At 49.2% G+C, this 26,062-nt stretch overlaps 1 protein-coding gene and 1 long non-coding RNA gene across 3 annotated transcripts; both read right to left on the bottom strand.

Annotated features, from left to right (window-relative positions):
• Nucleotides 1-668: 668 nt before the first annotated feature.
• SLC41A1 (solute carrier family 41 member 1) lies at nt 669-20,513 on the bottom strand. Of its 2 annotated transcripts, XM_063177721.1 has the most exons (11): nt 20,426-20,513; nt 19,069-20,141; nt 14,690-14,797; nt 9,931-10,002; nt 8,839-8,983; nt 8,600-8,746; nt 7,698-7,845; nt 7,543-7,622; nt 6,584-6,718; nt 5,103-5,251; nt 669-3,215 (listed from the first exon to the last, which is right to left on the bottom strand). In XM_063177721.1, the coding sequence occupies exons 2-11, from the start codon at nt 19,402-19,404 to the stop codon at nt 3,030-3,032; spliced, it is 1,506 nt and encodes a 501-aa protein (XP_063033791.1). In that variant the 5' UTR covers nt 19,405-20,141; nt 20,426-20,513; the 3' UTR covers nt 669-3,029. The 2 variants fall into 2 exon arrangements, with proteins under 2 accessions (XP_063033791.1, XP_063033792.1); XM_063177722.1 differs by lacking the exons at nt 19,069-20,141; nt 20,426-20,513 and adding an exon at nt 18,733-18,742.
• A 1,070-nt stretch (nt 20,514-21,583) lies between these two features.
• On the bottom strand, nt 21,584-25,748 carry LOC134430269 (uncharacterized). Its single transcript, XR_010030784.1, has 3 exons — nt 25,532-25,748; nt 23,468-25,426; nt 21,584-21,911 (listed from the first exon to the last, which is right to left on the bottom strand). It is a non-coding gene; the product is annotated as an uncharacterized LOC134430269 (long non-coding RNA).
• Nucleotides 25,749-26,062: the final 314 nt, after the last annotated feature.

Here is a 26,062-nt window from a genome sequence, read left to right as displayed (position 1 = left end):
CAAACTCTCTGGGCCTGTCACAGGTTTTTATTATTTATTCTTTTCTGGCCTTCTGATGCATCCTTCCTTTAGTATAGTTTTAGTATATAATTTCTTTCAATATAACATTATAAACATAATAATTTAATATAAAACATCATAAAATATAAAATAAATCAGCCTTCTGAAAACTTAAAATCACATTCTCTCTCCTCATCCTAAAAACCTCACAAACCCCACAGGATTCTGCACCAAGACCCTGCTCTGGAGGCACAGCCCTGCAGGGAAACACCAATTCCTGCAACAAAACACCAATTCCTGCAACTCCAGAGGTTTCTCCGCACCCCAGAAGGGGCAGAACTCTTATTTACCCTTTTACATTCCCTTTTATACCACAAAGTCAGCAGGAAAAGGCAAAGGCCACGTGGCAGCAGGGCCTGGATGCTGAGCAAACACCTGAATTCCTGCTGGGAGCCCCCAGGGGCTGCCAGGACCTGCCCAAGGTCACCTGGCACTCTCACTAATCCCAGTTTGCCTCATGCCCAGCACTTTATTTGATTTTCGTAACTCTCCTATCAAAAAAGAGCTCAAATAAACCTCAAACTCACCCTGAGCTCAAATAAACCTCAAAACCTGAGCGGGGCCTTCAACCTGATGGAAAAAAAAAAAAAAAAACACCACAGTCCACATAAATAAATGTCATCTTTATTTAACCAAATATAATTTATCCATTAGGTCGACATCTGTCAGTTATAGGAACTATAAATAATTAAGACAGTATTTTTTTTTTTCTTTCCTTTAATAAAAGAGTAAACCAGGATTTTCATCTGCAGGCAGCTGTAGAGTAGGCATGCATTGGAGTGCAACCAGTGGGAAGAGTTTGGTTCGTTTTTGTTTTTGTTTTTCCATCAATATTCCTCAGTTTTAAATGAAATTCTTCCCTGACCATTCCCCAAGCAAACCTTTGATCATATTTAATGTACAGACCCCCCCAGCCCCACCATGAGAGGCAGATTCCTCCTCTAGGGAATTTTTTCCTGGGGGATTAAGTGGTGATGTGACACCAAAAAAAAAAGCCAGCAGAGCTTCTCTTTGTATCCATAAAAGCTGAAGTGTTAATAGAAGGAAATCTTGCATTTATATTCCTTGACATCAGGCAGAGAAATCAGGTGAACAGCTGAGAATATTCCAGGAAATATTTCAGAAAATATTATTCCAAAAAATATAATATTCCAGGAAAATAATATTCCGGGAAATCTGATATTCCAGGAAATCTGATATTCCAGGAAAATTAATATTCCAGGAAAATTAATATTCAAAAAATATTCCAGGAAATATAATATTCCAGGAAAATTATATATTCCAGGAAAATTATATATTCCAGGATTCCCTGGGCTGAGAGCTCAGCACAGCAGGGACAGGGTTTGTTTTGTGGTTGGGTTTTTTCCTTTGGGCACAGTTTTGGCCAAAGGAAAACTGAGAAATGTCACCAGAGGGGACAAAAGGAGGATCAGAGCTGCTCCCACACAGGACATGGAGCACAGGAGGAGGGAAACTGAGCCTGATGCTGGATTAGCAAGAGAAAAAAGGGGGAAATCACCTCAAAAATAAATATACCTGCTCAGGAGGAGCAGCTTGGAGCAGCTTGCAGAGCTCCAGAGAGGGCCTGGAGCAGCCTGGAGCTCTGGTTTGGCTCCATCTGCTCCGTGGATTTCCAGAATTCCATCCTGACCCTGTTTTCCAGCAATCCAGAACTCCTTCATCCTGACCCTCCTTTCCAAAAATCCAGAACTCCTTCATCCTCATCCTCCTTTCCATCAGCATGATCTGGAGCCAGGCCCAGCTCTGGCCTGGCCCATTGAGCCTGGCCTAACTTTGGTCTTGGTTTGCCCCTCTGGCTGCACTTGCTGTGGGTTTTTCCTGCCCTCCCAGCATGGCTTAAGGGGAAGAGCAGGAATTCCACAAAAAGCAGGAGGGGAAGCAGCAGAGGAGGGAACCCTGCCCCAGAAATCCCAGATTTTACGCAAGGGCAGGGGGTCGGTTCCTGTTCCTGCTCCAAGAGCCAGGCCCCTGTGTGTGATCTGCATTTCCAGCTGGCAGAATAATCCCATGGATGTCCTTCCCTGACAGACACCAGCAGCAAAATGCTCCTGCCCAGCTGGGAGAGCCCAGGCTCAGCTTGGGGAGATGCTGGGTGGCTTTTCCTGCCTGCAAGGAGCCCCTCAGCAGCACAAAAGGAAACCTGGGCACAAAACCCTGGAGCTGTTTGTCCATCCACCCCTCTGGGAAGGTCAGCCAGGGAATGGAGCAGCACCAGGAGGGATCTCTGGGCAGGAGGATGGTGATGGTGATGGGTGAGGAGGGTCCTCAGTCCCTCTAGGCCAGGCTCAGAGCCAAGGCAGGAGCAGCATGCTGCACTCTGGGGTGGGTGGCAAAAAGGAGCCTGGAGCTGCCAGCAGAGCCCAGCCTGCTCACTCACATTCCTGTGCTGAACACAGGAGCCTTCCTCACCATCCTCCTCATCCCCCCTCACAGACACTCCCCATTTCTGGGTGTGGGCCCAGGCTGGATCCTCCTTTCAGGGGTACCCCGTGCCCTGGGCTGTGAGGTTGTGCTTGGCTGGAAGGTGCCAGCTCAGCTGGGCAGACCTGAGCTCCACCTGCAGGGTTTAAAAAACGCTTATGAAGCGAAAAAAGCAGCCCTGAACCTCGAGGGAGGAGGCAGGGGGGGCTCCCTGCATGACCTGATCGAGCAGGAACTTAACTGGAACCTTGGTTCGGACACAACTGCTACAAAAATTGCACTTAGTGATTGTCTCGTTACACTTTTTGTTTGTTTGTCTGTCCTTCCCAAAACTAGATAAGATTTTTCTTTTTTTTACAAACTTGGCTTGAAATATAAACCAGGTAAAATTCCCATTGAAAATAATGAGAATCCAGTATCAAAGGTGAAATCTTCCAGGGGGTGGGGGGTGGCAGAACAGGAGGGGGAGAAGCAAAGAAACAACAAATGGAAGGAGGAGAGCTGTGGGAAGGGAGGAGCAGGGAGGTTTAATCCCCAACATCGGAGTCCCTGTCCCCGATGAGCCAGAGCACGTGGAAGCTGAGGGCCAGCAGCCCCGTCCCAATGAGGTCCCCCAGGGCTGTCAGGTACGGGATGGAGAAGTTGTCGGGGTCCAGGTGCCTGCCCCACATCCAGTGCACCATCCAGTCTGCGATGTAGAGCAGGATCAGCACCTGCAAGAGCCACAGCAGCACAGCCCTGAGCCCCTGTGTGACCCCACAGCAGCCCTGCAGCCCCACGCTGCGGCCCTGAATATCCCACAGCAGCCCTGCAGCCCCACACTGCGGCCCTGAATATCCCACAGCAGCCCTGCAGCCCCACACTGCGGCCCCGAATATCCCACAGCGGCCCTGAATATCCCACACTGCGGCCCTGCAAACCCCATAGCAACCCTGCAAACCCCACAGCAGCCCTGCAGCCCCACACTGCGGCCCTGAATATCCCACACTGCGGCCCTGAATATCCCACAGCAGCCCTGCAGCCCCACACTGCGGCCCTGTGACCCCACTGCGGCCCTGAATATCCCACAGCGGCCCTGAATATCCCACAGCGGCCCTGAATATCCCACGCTGCGGCCCTGAATATCCCACGCTGCGGCCCTGAATATCCCACACTGCGGCCCTGAATATCCCACGCTGCGGCCCTGAATATCCCACACTGCGGCCCTGAATATCCCACACTGCGGCCCTGCAGCCCCACACTGCGGCCCTGCAGCCCCACACTGCGGCCTTGTGACCCCACTGCGGCCCTGAATATCCCACACTGTGGCCCTGAATATCCCACACTGTGGCCCTGCAGCCCCACACCGCAGCCCTGCCTGGCCTGGGGAGCACAACCCCATGGGAATAACAACCCCGTGAGCCAAAGTAACCCCATGGGCCACATCCACCCTGTGGAAACAGCAACCCTGTGGCCACAACCACCCCAAAGGCCACCCCATGGCTACAGTTAACCCCGTGGGCCACAATAACCCCATGGGCACAACAAACCCGTGGGCTCCATTAACCCCATGGGCCACAACAACCCCAAAGGCCACAGCAACCCCATGGGCCACAATTAATCTCATAACAACCCCATGGCCACAACCACCTCACGGCCACAATTAATCCATGGCCACAACCACCTCATGGCCACAATTAACCCCATGGGCCACAACAATCCCAGGAGCAGAACAAAACAACCCTGTGGCCACAACAACCCCAAAGGTCACAACAACTCCATGGCCACAATTAACACTACGGGCACAATTAACCCCATGGGCTACAGCAACCCCACAACCACCTCATGGGCACAATTAACCCCACAGGCCACAATTAACCCCACGACAACCCCATAGCCACATTTAACCCCACAGGCCACAACAGCCCCACAGCCCACAACAACCCCACAGGCCACAATTAACCCGGTGGGCACAATTAACTCCGTGGGCCACAACAACCCCACAACAACCCCATGGCCACAATTAACCCCACAGCAACTCCATGGACCACAATTAACCCCGTGCGCACACAACAACCCCACATTAACAACAACCCCATGGCCACAACAATCCCACAGGCCACAGTTAACCCCATGGGCCACAATTAACCCCCTGGTCATAATTAAACCCATGGCCACAATTAACCCCACAGGGATAACAACCCCATGGGCACAATTAACCCCATGGGCACAACAAAATCTGCAGTGGGTCCTCCCAAGCTTTGGGCCTGTGTGTCCCTCACAGCCCTGTGGGCTCCCCCAGCCCCAGGGAATGCCAGGGCAAAGGGCAGCACAGGGCACACATTCCTGCAAAATTCCACATCCTCTTCATCACCAGGGCTTTCCAAATTGCCAAATCGCCCCTCAGGACAGATTAGGACACTTTGGCTAGCAAAAAGATTTTAAAAAGAGACAAAAGGCAGATTTTAAACTCCCCAGGAATGGCAGGATGGAAGAATTGTGTGCTCAGGTGCCCACGAAGGAATTCCTGAGGGATCCCTCTGCCCAGCATAGGATCTCTGGGCAGGGACAGGCACACCTGAGCAGGTGCCACCCGTGTGCCCCTGAGGCTCCCAGCTCACCTGGAGCAGTGCTGCTGTCATGTAGAAGACGATGAAGATGAGGGTGAGCGTGGTGTGTCCCCCCTGCATGGAGTGGATGGTGTAGAGGAACACCAGGTGCCCGGGCACCACTAGCAGGAACAGCACGCGGGCAGAGCGGGAGTTCACGTCTGCAGAGGGCACAGAAGGGCACATTCACACCCTGCAAGTGCCCAAGTGTCACACCTTGACTTTTTAAGATTTTCTACACCTTCTGATGTTTACGTTCTTGTAGCGAAAATAACTCATTGTAAATTATTGTAAAATATATTTTAAATTCTTAATATAAAATATATATATTTTATATATTATATAAAATAAAAATATATAAAAATATATAAATATACATATATCAGTTTGCATATTTTACATATTTATATAATATATAAATATATAACAATATGATTATATTTATAAAATATAATATATAAAGAAATTATATTTATAAATTATAAATTATTGTAAAAATAACTCATTGTAAATAATTGTAAATTATTGTAAAATATATTTTAATATAAAATAAAGAAAATATTTAATATCTTTTATACAATATAAATATATAAATATATGGGTTTACATTTCTTATTTCAGGGGGGGGCCTCCTGCCTCCCTTAGCACACACCTGTCTGTTCAAACCAAGACATCCACAATTCACCTTCCAGCTCAGGATAATAAAGAACTGTCATTCCTATTCCCATATCTTTGCCTGAGAACCTCTTAATTTTAAAATTATAATAATCTGGACAGAGGGGGTTTACATTTCCCATTTCAGGGGGACCTCCTGCCTTCCTGAACAGAACCTGTCTGTGCAAACCAAGACATCCACAAATCCCCTTCCAGCTCAAGATTAAATAAAGAACTGTTATTCCTATTCCCATATCTTTGCATGAGAGCCCCTTAATTTCAAATTTATAACAATTTGGAGGGAGGGGGTTTACATTTCCCATTTCCTGCCTTTCTTAGCAGAATCTGTCTGTTCAAACCACGACACCCACAAATCCCCTTCCAGCTCAGGATAATAAAGAATTGTTATTCCTGGTCCCATATCTTTGCCTGAGAGCCCCAAATTTCAAAATTATAACAATTCAGAGGAGGGGAGGCTCCTGCCTTCCTTAGTCTGCTCCAACCAAGACACCCACAAATCCCCTTCCAGCTCAAGATTAAATAAAGAACTGTTATTCCTATTCCCATATCTTTGCCTGAGAGCCTCTTATTTTCAAATTTATAACAATAATAATTCAGAGGGAGGGCATTTACATTTCCCATTTCCTGCCTTCCTTAGCAGAACCTGTGTGTTCAAACCAAGACACCTACAAATCCCCTTGCAGCCCAGGCCATCCCACAGCCACATTTCCCCCACAGCAGAGCCCTGGATGGGGCAGGGCAGCCCCAGCCTGACCTGGGCAAGGCTGTGCCCGCTTTGCTGTGCCCAGCTGGCACCCAGGCTTGCCCCCAGGCTGTACCTGAGCTGCAGAAGGTGCTGCAGGGGCTGGGGCACTTGCGAGGGGCCGTGCCAGGGCCTTCTCCAGGCTCCCCACTCATGTGCAGGTAGGTGGAGATGCGGCTGGCCTGCACTGCCACCAGGTTGCCACCCACACCTGTGGGACAAGGGGGAATTTCTGTGAGCCACAGAGAAGTCTGGGAAGAGTTTTTGTCCCCATGTTTACCCCCTGGAGCTCTTCCATGTTTAACCCTGGAAGAATTTCCCACCAAGGCTGTTGATGTAGAAAGCAAGAAAGAAAGAATAGGGGGAAAAAGAAGAAAAGAAGGGGGGAAAAGAAGGAAGGGGGGGAAAAAGAAGGAAGGGGGGAAAAGAAGGAAAGGGGGAAAAGAAGGAAGGGGGGGAAAAAGAAGGAAAGGGGGGGAAAAAGAAGGAAAGGGGAGGAAAAAGAAGGAAAGGGGGGGAAAAAGAAGGAAAGGGGGGGAAAAAGAAGGAAGGGGAGGAAAAAGAAGGAAAGGGGGGAGAAAAAGAAGGAAGGGAGGAGAAGGATCCATGTTTTCCCCTGAAAGAATTTCCCACCAAGGTTGTTGACATAGAAACCAAGAAAGAAAGAATAGGGGAAAAAGAAAAGAAGGAAGTGGGGAAAAGAAAAGAAAAGAGAAAAGAGAAGAAAAGAGGAAAGGAAAGAGGAAAGGAAAGAGGAAAGGGGAAAGAGGAAAGAGGAAAGGGGAAAAGAAAGAAGAGGGGAAAAGAAAGAAGAGGGGAAAAGAAAGGAAAGGAGGAAAAAGAAAGGAAGGAAGGAGGGGAAAAGAGGGTGCCCCAGAGGAGAATGAGTGTCCTGAAATCCCACCCAACCCCAGTTTTCCAAGAGCAGAGGGTGACAGGGTGGCACCGGGTGTGCCCCAGGAGAGAATGAGTGTCCTGAAATCCCACCCAACCCCAGTTTGCCAAGAGCTGCAGCCCAGGGCAGGCAGGACTCACCGTTGATGACTGGGGTGAACACTGCCATGCCAGCAAAGTTGGGGTCCGACACTGTCCTGTCCAGAATGAGCCCCCCGACGCTGCAGGGCAGAGAGGGGCAGTCAGTGCTGGGCTCACCCGGGGGGCTCTGGGCACAGGGCCAGGGCCAGGCTCACCTGCTGATGGCCATGGCGATGATGACAGGCTCCCAGCCCGAGTACAGCACCTCCCTGGTGGCAGAATTCCTCCTGGCAATGATGATCCAGATGGGCAGCAGCGACAGGAAGAAGGCGCACACCAAGGGGTTCACGTAGGCTCTGCTGTCTGCGCAGGGGGGAGAAGGAGAAAAAGAAGCAGAAAAATCAAGGCCACGTCCCTCAGGAGCTCCAGGAGGAGCAGGGACAGCCCAGGGCAGCCTGGAGTCTGCAGATGTGGTGCATCCTGGAGTCTGCAGGATGTGGTGGCTCCTCGTCACAGCTGTCCCTTGTGAAACACCTGGATGGGTTCACCAGCAGATCTCAGTGAGATCTCTGCAATTCCAGCTCTCATCCCTGCTTCCCACTCTCGGGCAGCATCTCCCAGTGCTGATCCCTTCAGCCCTGGATGGACCTGGCTGAGCACCAGGGAGGGAGGAAGGGAAAGGGAAAGGGAAAGGGAAAGGGAAAGGGAAAGGAAAAGGAAAAGGGAAAGGAAAAGGGAAAAGGGAAAAGGGAAAAGGGAAAAGGGAAAAGGGAAAAGGGAAAAGGGAAAAGGGAAAAGGGAAAAGGGAAAAGGGAAAGGGAAAAGGGAAAGGGAAAAGGGAAAGGGAAAAGGGAAAGGGAAAGGAAAAGAAAAGCAAAGGAAAAGCAAAGGAAAAGGGAGGAAAAAAGAGCTCTCCCTGACACCTCACCTGGAGAGGAGGAGTTCAAGGCAGTGAGAAGCTCCATCCCCTCCCCTAACCTGAACCAGGCCCAACTGAGGGAGCTCCAGAGCAGGAACCCCACACACCCCGAGGAAGATTCCAGAGGAAGAGGGTGAAGAAACGAGAGGGGGACACAGCAAGGAGCAGGCAGAGCCTGAGCTTTGTGCTGGTGCTCACCCAGCTCCTTGTAGAGCCCCCAGCTGATCCCTGAGAGCAGGGCCAGGGTGATGAGGTCCCCCAGGCTGGCAGCGATCGGCGTGGCCACGTTGTCAGGATTGATCCCCATCTTCTTGGAGCCAATGATCACCCCGATCATAATCATGCCTGCAGCCAGAAAGAGGCCAAAAAAACCAAAATAAGGCCAAGGGGAGGTTGATATTTCAGGAGGAGGGGCACAGCAGAGGGGGGACTCTCACCCAGGACCAGGGAAGCGATGAAGGCAGTGGCCACGCTGCTGGCACACAGCAGGACAGCGTGGTCCATGCTGAAGTGCCCATCTGGGATCCACCCAAACACCACGGCTGCAATTGAGGCCAGGAAACCAACCACGGTGGCCTGGACCTGGAAATGGAAAGCACAGGGTCACCAAGACACCAGGAGAGTCCCACCATGGACTGGACCTGGAAATGGAAGCACAGGGTCACCAGAACAGTCCCACCATGGTGGCCTGGATGTGGAAAGGAAAGCACAGGGTCACCAGGACAGTCCCACCATGGTGGCCTGGATGTGGAAAGGAAAGCACAGGGTCACCAGGACAGTCCCACCATGGTGGCCTGGACTTGGAAATAAAAAGCACAGGGTCACCAGGACACCAGGACAGTCCCACCATGGACTGGACATGGAAATGGAAGCACAGGGTCACCAGGACACCAGGACAGTCCCACCATGGCCTGCACTTGAAAATAAAAAGCACAGAGTCACCAAGACAGTCCCACCATGGTGGCCTGGACCTGGAAATAGAAAGCACAGGGTCACCAGGACAGTCCCAGGGGTTGGGGAGAGCTTGAGCACATCCACGAGGCTGGAGATGGGTTTGGAACACAAACCCTGTGGGGAAGCCCTGAGGGAGCTGGGGGTGCTCAGCCTGGAGAAAAGGAGACTCAGGGGTGCCCCCATCACTGTGCAGCTCCTGAAAGGTGCCCGTGCTCAGCTGGGGCTGGGCTCTGTCTGCAGGAACTGACACAGCCAGGGCACACAGCCTCCAGCTGCACCAAGGGAAATACAGGCTGGAGAGCAGGGAAAAGTTTTTCATGGAAAGAGTGATAAAGTTCTGGAATGTTCTGCCCAGGGAGGTGGTGGAGCCCCCATCCCTGGGGGTGTTTAACAAAGCCTGGATGTGGCACTGGGTGCCAGGGTTGAGTTGAGGTGTTGGGGCTGGGTTGGACTCGAGGATCTGCAAGGTCTCTCCCAACCTGGTCATTCTGTGAATTCTGTGAGAGCTTGCCCAGAGAAGCTGCGGCTGCCTCATCCCTGGAAATGCCGTGAATATTCCCCTTCCCTCTGCTCACCTGTATCAGAGCCATGTTCCCTGTAATCATCTTCCAGAGCTCTTTGTGTGAATCCATTTGGCCAATATTAGCCTGTAAGAGAAAACCAGACACCATTACACCTGCCAACAGCCAAATCCCTGCCTGCCAGGAGCAGGAGGGGACTCAAACCCTCAGGAGAACAATTCAGCAGAAAAGGGAGTGTGAGGGGGAATCAACACCAACCAAAAATCCAAAAATTTTGGTGTCACCAAAACCAAAAATCTGATGGGAATGCTGCAAAATCAACAAGATCTCTCTGTGCCCCTGCGTGGTGGTGTTCACAGGATGAGGGAAGAGATGAGAATCTTGACTCCATGTTTCAGAAGGCTGATAATATATATTATATATTATATATTATATATTATATATTATATATTATATATTATATATTATATATTATATATTATATATTATATACTATATTATAATATATAATATATAATACTATATTATATTATATACTACATATTACATATTTTATATTATGTTATCTATGATATTATATTTACATTCCATTATATTATATTATATCATAATTACATTATAATATGTATTATTATATATATTTAAATATACATTATAATTATATTACATTTTATATAATACATTACATTATAATATATATTACATTGTAATATATTATAATTGCATTATAATATATATCACATTGTATATATATTATATTTTGTATTGTATTTATATTCTATATTGTATATATATTATATATTGTATATTTATTATATTGTATTTATTGTACATTATATATTGTATTTATATTACATTATACATTGTATTTATATTACATTTTATATTGTATTTATATTACATTTTATATTGTAATTCTATTATATTGTAATTCTATTCTATTATATTGTAATTCTATTCTATTCTATTCTATCGAGATACTAAAACTATACTAAAAGAATAGAAGAAAGGATGTCATCAGAAGGCTTGAAAGGAAAGGAAAAGAATGATAATAAAATCTCGTGAGACAGCTGGACTGTGACTGGCCATTAATTAAAACCATTTTTAATTAAAAAACAACCACATGATCCAATCCCAGATGCACCTGTTGCATCCCACAGCAGCAGATAACCATTGTTTGCACTTCGTTCCTGAGGCCTCTCAGCTTCTCAGGAGGAAAACTCCCAAGGAAAGGATTTTCCATAAAATGTCAGCGACACCCCTGCAGCCACAAACCGCATTTCTCTCTGCCGGCCCCGGGTCAGGCTGCCCCAGGTCAGCAGCGCAGCCAGGGCAAGCTCCTGCTCCAGGAGAAGCTGAGCAAACAAGGCTGGGGACACGTGGGGACACAGAGGAGCCGCCAGCCCTGGCACAGGGGGCACCTGGCACGGGGAGAGCCTGAGCAGGGTGAGCAGGATTGAAAAATAACCCAGTAAACATCACTGTGGGGGACACCAGCCAGGACAGGAGGTGCAAAGGGCTTTAATCCCTGGTGCAGGGTCCAAAATAAGGCAGAGGAATCGCTGCAGGGCGTGAGCTCTGCTCCTCCTGCCACCTCCGGGGTCTTTATGGGGAGGATGGGTAAATTTATACCAGATTGGGTAAATTTATACCCAATTTGCATCATTAGAAGCTGAGGAACTCAGGAAACAAGGGAGAGGCTCAAACACTGGAGTGGGAAATGCATTTTGAAGGAATACATTTTGAATGAATTAGAGAGGGAACCTCTGAGTTTTTTAGATGATGGGATTTATTTTTCTTATTTTTTACAGGAAGGGTGAATTCAGCTCACGTCTTCACTGCATGGCTCAGAAGGTCTCAAACCCCTTAGTTACAAAACCTTTTAAGGATTTATTGACCAATAAAACATTGCCAACAAGGGTATTTGTGCTTTTTGACCCAATCTTTAAATATTTCATCTTATGGACTCATGCTACAGTGTGAGCTTTCTTAGCTAATAACGCTGTGACACAAAAACCTACAGAACTGCATCCTAAACTTGTGCAAAACAGCAGCAATTTCCCTCCTCTCAGGTGGAAAATAAAACAAGAAATCCAGAAATTGATTAATTAATTGATTAATTAATCCCCTGCTCTCCTTGCTGGATGTGCTTTGCTGAGACGCTCCCACCTCTGGGGGCAAATTCTGGGCACAGAGGAGGAAGGAATGGGGGGAAAACCAACAAAAAGTGGAGCAGCAGATCCAGCAGAGGAATCTGAGCTCCATGAGAAGCCTGACCTTAAAATTCCAGCGCCATGGCAATTAGGCTGGGATTAGCATAACCTCCCTTAATCCTTTAACTGATGGGGGAGTTCTGCCTCTTAATTGTGAAAGGGATTTCTGAGGTGCCTTAAGGCAGCACTAATTAGGAACCCAAAGCCTGAGAAAGGGCTCCAGGCTGTGGAGAGAGTTTGGGATTGTATTTGTGCCCAGACAAAGGAAGGAATGATAAATCTGACTCTTTTCAGAGGGCTAATTTATTGTTTTTTAATATTATATTAAAGAATGCTATACTAAACTATCCTAAAGAAACACAGAAAGGATATTTACAGAAGGTTAAAAAGATAATAATAAAAACTTGCGACTCTGGAAAGAGTCTGACACAGATTGGCCCTGATTGACCAATAAATCAAAACAATTCACATTAAACTAATTAAACAATCACCTGTTAGATAAACAATCTTCAAACACGTCCCAAAGAAAAAAACAATGAAATAACTGTTTTCCTTTTTCTCTGAAGCTTCTTAGAAGAAAAATCTTCAACAAAGAGATTTTTTGGAAAATATGAATGTAACACTTGTATTGTATTTGTGGGGTGCCCAGATGAGGGAAGGAATGATAAATCTGACTATGTGTTTTCAGAAGGCTGATTTATTATTTTTTAATATTATATTAAAGAATACTATCCTAAACTATATTAAAGAATACAGAGAGGATACTTACAAAAGCTTAAAAAGATAACAATGAAAACTTGTGACTCTTTCCAGAGTCTGACACAGCTTGGCATTAATTGGCCAATAAGTCAAAATAATTCACATTAAACCAATGAAACAATCACCTGTAGCTGGTTTCATGTGAATTGTTGGTTTCGTGCGAATTTCAATCTCCAAACACATTCCAAAGGAGCAAAACACAGGAGAAGCAAATCAGATAATTATTGTTTTCCTTTTTTTTTTCTCTGAAGCTTCTCAGCTTCTTAGAAGAAAAATCTTAAACAAGGAGATTTTTCTTTGGAAATTTTTTTTGGGACCAACCGCAGGAGCTGTGGGCAGGGAGGAGCTCCCTACACCCACCTGGGAGCAGAGACCCTCCTGTGCCACCAGGCCTGGGGAGGCTCCTGCAGCTTTGATTCCAGGATTTGAGGAGCACAGGAGGGGAAGGCAGAGGCCAAAGCCTCGGTGGGTCAGCCTGGGGATGGGACAGGAGCCTGCGCTGGTGTCCCCAGGGCAGGTGGGGCAAAATTCTGCATTTCCTGTGCCAAAACTGCCCCAAAAGTGCCCCAGGAGGGGACACACAAAGTGCCCAAGCGCTGCCTTGAGCAGCCCAGCAGGGAGAGGGGCCCTGTGGCCAGGAGAGCAAGGATGCCAACAATGGAGAGGGACACAAACAAAGGGAATTGTTTGTTGGATTGTTTGTTTCAGAGAGAAGGGGTGAACAAAGCTCAGCCTCTGTCCCTGCAGAAGGAGGAGGAGGAAAAGGGAGGAGGAAAAAGAGGAAAGAGGAGGGGGAGATCTTCCTCTACCAGAGATCCAGACATCACCCAGTGCAGCTCTGCTGGGCCTTCTCCTGCAGCAAGGGCAGGCTCAGAGGAAGGGAATGAGCCCAGCAGAACTTGGTTATGGGATTTGTGTCCTTGGCAGCCTCACACCAATAATTGTCACAGCTTGGTAATGGCCACTGCTTGCCTGCCACTGGCACATTGACCAAACAGGCCACAAAGGGCTTGTCTGGGCTACAGTTGGTTAAAAACATGACGTTGGAGCCTGCTGACTTGGCTAAAGCAACTCAAACATTGATTTTTGGTTGATCTACAGGCAAATCTGCATGGCAAAAGGAAGTAAATAAAACAAACAAGTGCTAATAGATCATTGGATTCAACCCTGTATTTGGTTAAACCCAATATTTGATTCAATTCTGTATTTGATTCAACCCTATATTTGATTAAACCAAATATTTGATTCAACCCTATATTGGATTCAACCCAATTTTTGATTAATCTCCATGGCCAGGGTGAATCCCAGCAGGACAAACACCCAGCTGTGACCTCCATCCTTGCAGACCCTGTCACTCCCAGCTGTCCCCTCCTGCCCTGGTGACATTCCTGTGCCAGCTGCTGCTGGAACAGCTGGATCCCAGCCCCTGGGGGGACATTCCTGTGCCAGCTCCTGCTGGAACAGCTGGATCACAACACCTGGGGGGACATTCCTGTGCCCAGCTCCTGCTGGAACAGCTGGATCCCAGCCCCTGGGGGGACATTCCTGTGCCAGCTGCTGCTGGAACAGCTGGATCCCAGCCCCTGGGGGGACATTCCTGTGCCCAGCTCCTGCTGGAACAGCTGGATCACAGCCCCAGCACAGCCCCTGAGCTGGCAGCAAAGCTCCAGCACCATTAACCCCTCACACCCCATCAGCCAGCAGGGTGTGAACACCTCCCCAGCACAGCTGGACCCCGGCTCTGGTGCCTGGGGTCACCCACACGGGGAAATTTGGGGATTTTACCCTCACACACACACAGAGGAGGTGTCCCTGTCCCTCCCCAGCTCCTGGGCACTCACAGCTGTGGACAGGCGCGATGCCAGCGTCATCTCCAGGTTCCCCTTCAGCCCCAGCAGAGCAGGGACCAAGATGAACACCTCAGTGACCTGCTTGAAGACGTCCCAGTGCTGCAAGGTTAAAGCACACTCAGTAAAACCAGGAAATTTCACAAAAGCAATTCAATAAAACCAGCAAAGGACGTTCAATGAAACCAGGAAATCTCACCAAAACCAGCACATCTCACCAAAGCACATTCAAGCAAATCTCACCCAAGCACACTGAACAAAACCAGCAAAGGACATTCAATAAAACCAGCACATCTCACCACACTCAGTAAAACCAGCAAATCTCATCAAAGCACACTCAGTAAAACCAGCAAATCTCTGACCAAAGCACACTCAATAAAACCAGCAAATCTCATCAAAGCACACTCAATAAAACAAGCCAATCTTACCAAAGCACATTCAATAAATTCAGCTCATCTCTGACCAAAGCACATTCAATAAAACCAGCAAATCCCACCCAAGATACATTCAATAAAACCAGGAAATCTCTGACCAAAGCACACTCAATAAAACCAGCAAATCTCACCAAATTACATTCAATAAAACCAGCCAATCTCACATTAAAGCACATTCAATAAAACCAGAAAATCTTACCAAAGCACATTCAATAAAATGAGCAAATCTCTGATCAAAGTACACTCAATAAAACCAGCCAATCTCACCAAATTACATTCAATAAAACCAGCCAATCTCACATTAAAGCACATTCAATAACACCAGCAAATCCCACCCAAGGTACATTCAATAAAAACATATATATCTATATATCTATATATCTATATATCTATATATATATATAGATATAAACTTTATATATATATATTTATATAGATATAGATATAGATATATAGATATAGATATATAGATATATACAGATATATATATTAAAAAGCTTTATATATATATATTTAAACTATATATATAATTATATACATTATAGAACTATATATTATTTAAAAATAATATATTCATATACTAACGATATAGTATAATAAAATTTTATAAATATAAAAAAATTACATGTGAAATTATATATATAATTATACACATATGGAATTATATATAATATCTAATATTGATAAAATAATATATTAATATAATAAAGCAGAATAATAAAATTAAATATATGAAATTTTTCTATATAAAATTTGATATAGAAAATATATATTTTATATATATTTTATCTATATAATATAACATTATATATATGTTATATATAAATATATGTTCTATATATAATATAGAATTTTTACATATAAAATATATATTTTATATTTATAACATAATAATATACATTATATAATTATATATAATATATAATTATATATTTATTATATAGTATAATAATATAATATTATATATATTTTTGCAAGACACAGCAAAGGCTCATAGCCTTTATATAACACAATAATTAAATAATAATATAACATAATAACACAATATAACAATAAAATAATAATAAAATAATATTACTAGTATTGTTATACTAATAATGATTATAATAATGACATAATCATAATCATAAATAATTCTTCAGGATCTGCCCAGGATCCCATGCAGCACTGGAGGGGTGAGCTGGACCTGGGAGGTTCTGGAAAAATCCTCCATCCCCCTTCCCAGCCATGGGAATTGAATTCCAAGGCTAAAGGGAGTTGGAGCTGCTGGCAGCACAGGCTGAGCTGCTGTGGGAATTCCACAGGAATTACAAAGTTTTACTCCTAAAGGCCACAGGAACCAGAACACAGGGCTGAGCCAGAGCCTCCCAGCCCCTTCTATTGTAGCTCCCAAATTTCTGTTGTTCCTTCAAATCCTGATTTTCTAAAAGGGCATCCTGAAGGCGAACTTTATCAAGGAATAATTAATTGTGTAACTGATTGAACTGCAAATAACTGCTGACAAAAACTGTGAAAGTGCTGAAGAGTTCAGCGCAGTTTGGAGTATGAAAGATGAGACGTGACATTATGAACACCATGTGTCAACACTGCCCACAAGGGCAGCGCCTGCTCCAGGAAAAACTTTAGCTTGGGCTCAAATCACTTTGGGGAACTTCCAGCAGAGCCAGGCAGGGACCTTATGAAGGGAAAACACGCTTGAAATACCCTTTTTTTTTTTCTTTTTTTTTTTTTTTTTCCTCAGAAAACGATTCCAGTAAAGCTATTCTGGAATGATTTCCCCCGTCCAGCCTTTCCTGTTTGGAGTCACTTCCCAGCTGTCCCACCACGATGAGCAGAGCTCAAAGGCACGCGGGGAAACTGCTGCTGTGGGCAGGACAGCACCCACAAATGGGCAGGACAGCACCCACAAACCCCAAACAAACCCTCTGCCCTCCTGGCACCGGGGCTGGCACCGGAGCCTCGTGCTGCCCACACCACCAGGCCTTGTCTGCCCAGAGCCCAGCAGCCCCAAGCTGAGATGTTTGTGCTGCCCAAGTGGATGTGTCCCCATCCCAAAGCCCAGTTTTGTGCTGCCCAAATGGATGTGTCCCCACCTCAAAGCCCAGTTTTGTGCTGCCCAAATGGATGTGTCCCCACCTCAAAGCCCAGTTTTGTGCTGCCCAAACGGATGTGTCCCCATCCCATCCCAAAGCCCAGTTTTGTGCTGCCCAAATGGATGTGTCCCCATCCCAAAGCCCAGTTTTGTGCTGCCCAAATGGATGTGTCCCTATCCCAAAGCCCAGTTTTGTGCTGCCCAAATGGATGTGTCCCCATCCCAAAGCCCAGTTTTGTGCTGCCCAAATGGATGTGTCCCCATCCCAAAGCCCAGTTTTGTGCTGCCCAAATGGATGTGTCCCCATCCCAAAGCCCAGTTTTGTGCTGCCCAAATGGATGTGTCCCCATCTCAAAGCCCAGTTTTGTGCTGCCCAAACGGATGTGTCCCCATCCCATCCCAAAGCCCAGTTTTGTGCTGCCCAAATGGATGTGTCCCCACCTCAAAGCCCAGTTTTGTGCTGCCCAAATGGATGTGTCCCTATCCCAAAGCCCAGTTTTGTGCTGCCCAAATGGATGTGTCCCCATCTCAAAGCCCAGTTTTGTGCCCCAGAGATGGGAGGCTCTGCCCAGGAGAAGCTGCTCTGCTGCCAGGCACGCCTGGGGGACGTGGTGGGAGCAGCTCAGGCTGCAGAGGCGGCGTTCCCACATGCAAACACAGCCAGGCTGGCACATTCCCACAGGGAACACCTCGGTTTCCATCCAGGGGCAGCTGCCAGCTCCCTGCTGGCCTTTCCTAGGAGCCTTTCCTAGGAGCACCCCTGTCACGTCTGGGTGGCTCCAGGGCACAAGGAATGGCGCAGGAAGATCTGGAATGAGCCTGGCACACACACAGGGAAGCGTTAACCTGGCAGAGCCAGCACCTGAGTGGGAAAGGGACAAAGGAGCCAGTCCCAGGGCTGGGGTGGCACCTGGGGTGTCCCAGGGCTGGGGTGGCACCAGGCAGCAGCAGCAGGGAAGGGTTTTGTCTCCAGCTGTCTCAGCTCCCAGGCTGCACCTTCTCCTTTGAGCGCCCTCTCCTTCCTTCATTCCTCACTTCTCTTCCATCTCATTAATTTAACTGAGCTGAATTTACAAAGCCAGGGCTGGGACAAGGAGCTGGAGGCTTCCCCCATCTCCCCCTCCCCACCCAGCACACCAGGGATAAACTGTTCTCCCTCTCCCTGCTGCTGAGGCAGCCCTGGCATTCCTTCATTGCAGCCTTGGCATTCCTTGGCTATTCCTTTATTATTCCTTTATCCCACCCGGCCCTGCAGAGTGCCAGGGGAGCACCAGCCCCACCTGCACCATGTCCAGGCATAACTGCACGAGGTCCAGAACCACCCCAGCCCTACCTGCACCATGTCCAGCCCCACCTGCACCATCCCAGCCCCACCTGCACCATGTCCAGCCCCACCTGCACCAGGTCCAGAACCACCCCAACCCTACCTGCACAACATCCAGCACCACCCCAGCCTCACCTGCACCACCCCAGCCCCACCTGCACCATGTCCAGCACCATCCCAGCCTCACCTGCACAATGTCCAGCCCCACCCCAACCCTACCTGCACAACATCCAGCACCACCCCAGCCCTACCTGCACCATGTCCAGCCCCACCTGCACCATGTCCAGCCCCACCCCAACCCTACCTGCACAACATCCAGCACCACCCCAGCCCTACCTGCACCACCCCAGCCCTACCTGCACCATGTCCAGCACCATCCTAGTCATACCTGCACGATGTCCAGCCCCACCTGCACCATGTCCAGCACCACCTGCACCACCCCAGCCCTACCTACACCATGTCCAGCACCACCTGCACCACCCCAGCCATACCTGCACCATGTCCAGCCCCACCCCAGCCATACCTGCACAATGTCCAGCACCATCCCAGCAGCCACCGTGCCAAATCCAGCCAGCAGGAAGGGGAACAGCACCTGCAGCCCGATGGAAAACGAGGTCTCCTTGAGGGGCGAGGGGGGCTCAGGCCCCCGCTCCGTGCTGGTGTCATCGCTCTCGTTGCTCTGGCTGCCGTTCTCCAGCAGAGCATCCTCCTCCCTCACCCCTTTGGCGTTGGCTCGGGACTCCAGCACCACCAGGTCCACGGCGGTGCCCTCGGGCCGCAGGAAATGCTCGGGCCCCGCGGGCTGCCCGCAGTCCCCGTTGGCCTGGGGGGGATCCTTGGGCTCCAGCGTGGATGTCATGCTGCAGGACACGCTCTCCCGACCCTTGGCTCGCTGGGCCTACAGCCAGCAGCTGCTCCAGGAGGGATCTTCTGCCAGCAGCTTATCCACACGGCCTTGCCAGCATCCAGGAGGGAGCTGTGCCAGCGCTGCTCGCCCGCCCGGGAGTGCGGAGCCTGCTGCTGCGGCAGCGATCCCCATCAAGCAGGGACGCGGAGCGCAGGGGACACGGCAGCAGCTGGGAATGGCTCGGTTCCCCCTGTTCTGCTCCTTCCCAGCGCCCTGTGCACGATCCGAGCTCTCCTCCCCAGATGTGTGATGCCTTAGCGCATCTCCTCCCAGATGTCTTCCAGCAGATGTGACGGGGCAGAGGGAAAAACAGATGAAGTAAAGGATGTAGAAACTTAAAGGAACACTGAAGGAGAGGACTGGCTTTCAGACATGATCCCACTCAGGCTCTTCTTGCTGCCAGGGCTTTGCCAGCAGCACCGTCCCTCTGCAGGATTCCCCTCCGAAGGCTCCTGCGGCTTTCTGCCAGCACAGCCAGCGCTTCCAGCAGGCTGCGAGTGTCACTGCCGCCCTCCTCCTCCTCCTGCTCCTTCCTCAGCAGCACGAGGCCAGCACAGTTCCTGTTACTCGCACCAACAGCAGCGCCCAGCGAGGGTTGGTTACTCACGGAGCCGGCCGGGCTGCAGGGTGGGGGCTGGCATCGGGGCAGCCTGGCACACAACGCGCGTTTCCGACAGCTCGCCCGTCACCTGGAACACACGGGGGGAGAGCCGATATTCGGGGGGTCCCGGGGCAGCCGCTCCATCCCTTCCCTCCAACCTTCGCCGTACCCCCACCTCTCCCCCGGGCACCCTCAGCGGCTGAGCCGGGGGGTGCGGGCACCGGGAGGGACCCGCAGGGCGATCCCCGCGCCCGGGGCTCCTCCCGCCTCCCGCAGCGCCCCGCGAGCCGCGGAGATGCGGAGCGGGGCTGCCCCGGCCGGTCCCCACGGTACCGCCGCCCGTGTCCCCGCCGTGCCCCGCGGTGCGGGTACCGAGTCCCCGCCGTGCCGGTACCGCCCGGTGCCGCTCGCTCCGCTCCCGCTGCGCACCCGCGGCTCCCCCGCCGCCCCGCGCTCTGCCCCGCCGGGCCCCGCCCCGCGCCGCCCTGACATCACCGCCGGCCAATGGCGGCCGCGCCCGCCCCGCCGCGCCGCGCTCCCATTGGTCCGACCCGCGTGGCGTCACGTCTGGCCCCGCCCCCGGCGCGGAGCGCGTCCCCGCTGTGCGGATAGACCACGCCCCTTTGTCGGCGCGGGGGCGGGGCCTGTGGGTCACGTGCGGCTGAGCCCACACCCGGGCGGGAGCGGTCAGTCTGTCCGTCCGTCTGTCCGTCCGTCCGTCTGTCCGTGCGTCTGTCTGTCAGTCTGTCCGTCCGTCTGTGCTGCCGTCCTTCCATCCACCATGCCGTCCATTCTTCCATCCATCCATCCTTCTGTCTGTCTATCTGTCCATCCCTCTATGCGTCCATCTATCCCTCTATCCAGAGATCCATCCATCCATCCATCCATCCATGGATCCATCCATCCATCCATCCATGGATCCATCCATGGATCCATCCATCCATCCATCCATCCATCCCTCCATCCATCCATCCATGGATCCATCCATCCATCCATCCGTCCATCCATGGATCCATCCATCCCTCCATCCATCCGTCCATCCGTCCATCTGTCCGTCCATCCATCCATCCCTCCATCCATCCCCCAATGTTTTCCCTGCTCTCACCTCCGTGGATCCCTCTCTGGGGAAGCCTCGTTGTGCCCCTCTGGGGACAGGGAGCTCACAGGTGGCACCCCGACAATGCCACCCCCAGGGCCGCTTCCAGGGACCCCGTTCCAGGGACACACAGCTGGATCCAGCCCAAGGAGCACCCCTGGGTCCCAGGTCTCTGCCAGGCTCTGAACAGAAGCTCAGCAATATTGTCACGTACTCAGCCTCTGTTTATGCCAAACTGTCCCACAACAAATAAATAAAGAGCACAAAAACTCCTGCTACAGAGGTCAGGTCCTTGTTGCTCTGTGTAGTTCTGTGTTCCTGAATGAACCAGCTCCTCTGATTCATGCTTTCCTTTTATTTCTTTTTTTTTTTTTTTTTTTTTTTTTTTTTTTTTTTTTTCTTGTCATGAGTGGAAATTTTGAGCCGTTGTTTTTCCTTCCTGCCTTTCCTTTCCTCCCAGGAAACAGGCAGCAGCGAGTTATTGCTCAGGGGGATGATGTGAGCCCAGCCTGGGGCCTTGGGGACACAACCTGGGCCAATGAGGGACACTGGAAATGTCGGGGGCAAGGGGAGGGCACAATCCCACATGGACACGGGGACACGGCCTGGAGCTGCTGGCTTCACTCATTCCTCAAGGAAACAGAGGCAGGATTTGTTGTGACCCAGAGCTGCTCCAGTTCTGTCGGCTCCCATCACAAACTGGGCACAGCGAGGTGTTCTCCTGGAAGATCTGGTGCTTTTGGAGAAGAGGGTGAGAGAAACCTGTGGAGCAGAACAGCACAGAGAGAGAGCAGCACTGAGAAGGGATTTTTTATACTGACAGGACAAGGGGAATGGATTCCCACTGCCAGAGGCAGGGTTAGATGGGATTTGGGAAGGAATTCCTCCCTGGGAGGTGCCCAGAGCAGCTGGGGCTGTCCCTGCACCCCAAGTCCAGGCTGAACAGGGTTTGGAACACCCTGGGATAGTGGGAGGTGTCCCTGCCATGGCAGGGGTGGAATAGACCCCAAAAGGGGTCTAGAAAAACTCCTTCCCTGGAAAGGAAGGAGTGTAAAGTCCCTTCCAACCCAAACCATCCAGGGATTCTGGGATTTCAGGGATGAGGAGCCTTTGGGGTCATTTCACTCATTCCCAGCACCAAAGAAACCTCATGGAAAACTGGAGACATCCACAGCCACAACTCCAGCCACAGCCAACTTCCACGCAGCTCCAAACCCTCCCTCCATCCTCCTCTGTCCAAACCTGGCTGCAAGGCTCTGCTTCCACCTTCACCTTTCCTTCCTGACTCAGAAAATCCATCCCTCCCCCAGGATGGAGCCTCCAGTTCCTCCCTCACCTCCCCAAAAACAACAAATGCACCCAAATGTGACCTCACTGCTCCCCAGCTGCGGATCAGGAAGTGGAAATTGTGGGGACAAAAGCTGCCTGAGACAAGCAAACAGAAATAGATAAAAACCTCCCCCAGCGAGGCTGAGATCAAAAAAAAAAAAAAAAAAAAAAAAAAAAAAAAAAAAAAAAAGCAGAGGATGAAAGGGCAGGAAATTGGGTTTCCAATTGCAGGGAGCAGGTAGCAAAAGCAACAAAAAAACCTTTGGAAAGGAAGGAGTTGAGCACTGAGCTGTGCTGGAGGCTGGAATGTCTCCTGGAATGTGGTGCCCACGTGGTGCTGGCACTGCTGAAGTGCCCAGCACTCAGGAATGGCCTCAGGGATTCACAGGAAAATCCAGTTTGGGCCAAAATCACTTAAAAAATCCTGACAGAGAAGTGTCAGTGCCCTGAGAGGTGCCTTTGCTGCCTGTCCTGGCTCCACCACAGCCTCAGTGGAGCCCCAGCAAGGATCCTGAGGGAATTGTCACTGTAGGACACCAAACAACACGAGCACACACTGCTGCTCTCAGGGTGAAGAAAAGGGAAAGTTTATTTTCTGACTAACACTTATAGTTTGCTAAAACTGACAGAGGATTGGAGGGTGGCAGTGCCACCTCTCCAATGACACTGGACAAACCAACAGTCCATCAAATTTTTCCTCTCCTATAAAAGAATGCAAAGCAATGAGTTATTTACAGAAAGGGTGTGAGGAACTTTGCTACAAGAATGTCAACATCAGAAGGCTTAGAAAAATCTTAAAAAATCAGGGCAACAGGAACTGGGTCCTTAATTCCTTGCCAGAATCTCATCAGAAAACAAACCTGAGCAGGTCGTGGAGCAGGAGAATCTCATCAGGAAACAAACCTGAGCAGGTCATGGAGCAGGAGAATCTCATCAGGAAACAAACCTGAGCAGGTCAGGGAGCAGGAGAATCTCATCAGAAAACAAACCTGAGCAGGTCAGGGAGCAGGATTGTCCCTTCAGATGTCACTGCAGGGCAGGAGCAGCTCACCAGGACAGGGAACCACGTCAGCAGCTGGCCCTGGGCTGGGGCACAAATGCAGCTCAGGAATTCCTGTTCTGCCAGCCTGGAAGCAAACAAACCCATCTCCATCCCTTTTTCCAAGGTCCCAGCTGTGTTCCTGTGTCCCCCACGTGCTGGGGCTGCTGTGACAAACACGGGGCAGCCCCTGGGGTGGGACCATGTGAGAGCACCTGGGCCTGGCCTTCCTGTGCTGCACAAGGTCAGCAGATCCGCTGGGGCAGCAGGGACAGGGACACCTGGGGATGTGCCTCACATGGCAGCTTTGTTCCACTTATGGGCTGAGAGAGAATTCATTTATAGTCAGAATTAGCCTGAAGAAAACACTGATAGCACAAAGCTGGCCAGGTCAGAGATTCATGATTAAAAAATACACAATAATCTCTTAATTCCCCCTATTTCCTGCTCCAAGACACTCTCACTTCCCAAAATCCCAAAGAGGATTTTGGATTAACATGTTTAGATACAACAAGGCAGTCCTGCAGTACCAACATTTAAAAATCCAAGTGGAAGGATATCAGGATATCAGGATATCAGAATATCAGGATATCTGGATATCAGAATATCAGGATATCAGAATATCAGGATATCTGGATATCAGAATATCTGGATATCAGAATATCAGGATATCAGGATATCAGAATATCAGGATATCAGGATATCAGGATATCAGGATGTCAGGATATCAGAATATCAGATCCAGAATATCTGAGCCAGGCCTCTCCATGGGATCATCTCTGTAGTGCAAGGCCAGGCACAGTGCTCAAGTGATCTGAGCATTTACTGGGCTCAGATAAACCACACAAAGGGCTGCAATAAACCACACCATTGTGCTGGGTTAAAAACACCCATTAAGAGAGGCATGAAAAGCACCCTGGGAAAAGCTGCATGGCTTGAATGTCACTTTTAAGACCCCTCCTGCCCTGTGAGCAACCCCGGAGTGGCAAAGAGCATTTTCCCTTTGTCCCCTGCCCCCTTGCTCTAACCACCCTTCCATGTGGTCATTTTCCTTCCTGCTGAGGAGTGACTGCAGCTTCCTCTGGGCCCCCCAGCCCAGCTCCGAGCCCTGCAATCAGCACAGGGATCTGCAGGGAGCAGGGCCCTCCCTTCCCCAGCAGCCCGAGCCCTTTATCTCGGTGGGAGCGGAAAGCTGAGCCCAGCCCCTGCTCCGGTGTCACACAGCCCTCCCCAGGCTGCCCGGCCAGGAAAATCAACCCCCGGGCAGCACTGCTGCACCCTCAGATGGTGGCACACGCTGCAGAGAGCTCACAGCAGCACGTCTGCAAAGGGTTCATTTCAAGAGCTTGAATTTAGGACTGAAGGGACAAAAATACTCAAAAAGTTCCAGAGCACCAGCAAGGAGCGAAGAGGTCGGCAGGAATTTGTGCAGCAGCACAAAGAGCGCTGAAAATGAGAGAATCCAGGGCCGCGGGTTGAGCTGCAGGTGAGGAATGCTCCTCTCTGTCAGCACAGGGTGTGGCCGAGCAGGTTCTCAGGGCAGGCCTCACTCCACAGCACTGAGACAGGGGAATTTGCACTGCACCTGCTGCAGAAAATGGATTTCAGCAGCTCCATGGAACAGCAGAAGAGGAGCCAAGACTGCAAGTGTCAAATGCAAAGCTGGAGGAAACAACTCTGTAAACACCTTGTTCCTGCAGCTCTGAGCCTCAGCTCCCCGCGGCCACCTGGGGCTGAAAATAACCCAAGCTGTGTGACAGAGAGCCCAGCAACAGAGCTTTCTTTAGAAATGCAGGTGTGGGACGTGGCCTCCTCCCCAGGGCCCGGCTCTGCTGGCCCTCAGCACTCTGACAGCCTCACACGGCTCACCCGGAGTCAGTGCTGGCACAAAAACATCAACTGTGCAGATCTGGGGAAAACAGGGCAAAAATGAAGTTGTTATGGATGTAATAAACATTGGAATTGGGCTAACACAGTGCTCCAATAATATCTCAGTTGATTATGACGGAGTTACCTGAACTCAGAGCAGAAATTCAGGCTCTTCCTCCCCTCTCTGAGTCAGAGTAATTGCTCCCCCTGCTCCAGGCACGGTGACTCACTGCAACACAAAAAGAACAGCTCCTGCAGTCATTAATCTGTGTTTTCATCATGTGCTTGGCTCTCTCCAGTAACTGCTTGTTGCTGGCCTTGCAAGGCTTCCTCAGGGGTGAAGAGACAGATGAGAATCCTGACTTCATGATCAGAAGGCTGGATTTATTAATTTTTATATCATAATAATATCATAAATTAAAAATAAAATTTTTATTTAATGAACTTTTAAAATTAATAACTAAAAATTTAAAAATTAATAAATAAAAATTCAAAAATTTAAATAAAATTTTATTTTAAAATAAAATTTATTTAAATGAAAAATAAAAAAAATTAAATAAAAAATTTATTTTATAAAATAAAATTTATTTTAAAATAAAAAATAAATAAATAAATAAAAATAATAAAATTTTAAAATAATAGATAAATTAATAATAAATTAATATAATATCATAAA

This window comes from Melospiza melodia, chromosome 28, assembly GCF_035770615.1.
Source record: "Melospiza melodia melodia isolate bMelMel2 chromosome 28, bMelMel2.pri, whole genome shotgun sequence".
Taxonomy (NCBI): domain Eukaryota; kingdom Metazoa; phylum Chordata; class Aves; order Passeriformes; family Passerellidae; genus Melospiza; species Melospiza melodia.
Note: the sequence above shows the minus strand (reverse complement) of the source record. Positions and strands in the feature narration are given on the sequence as shown.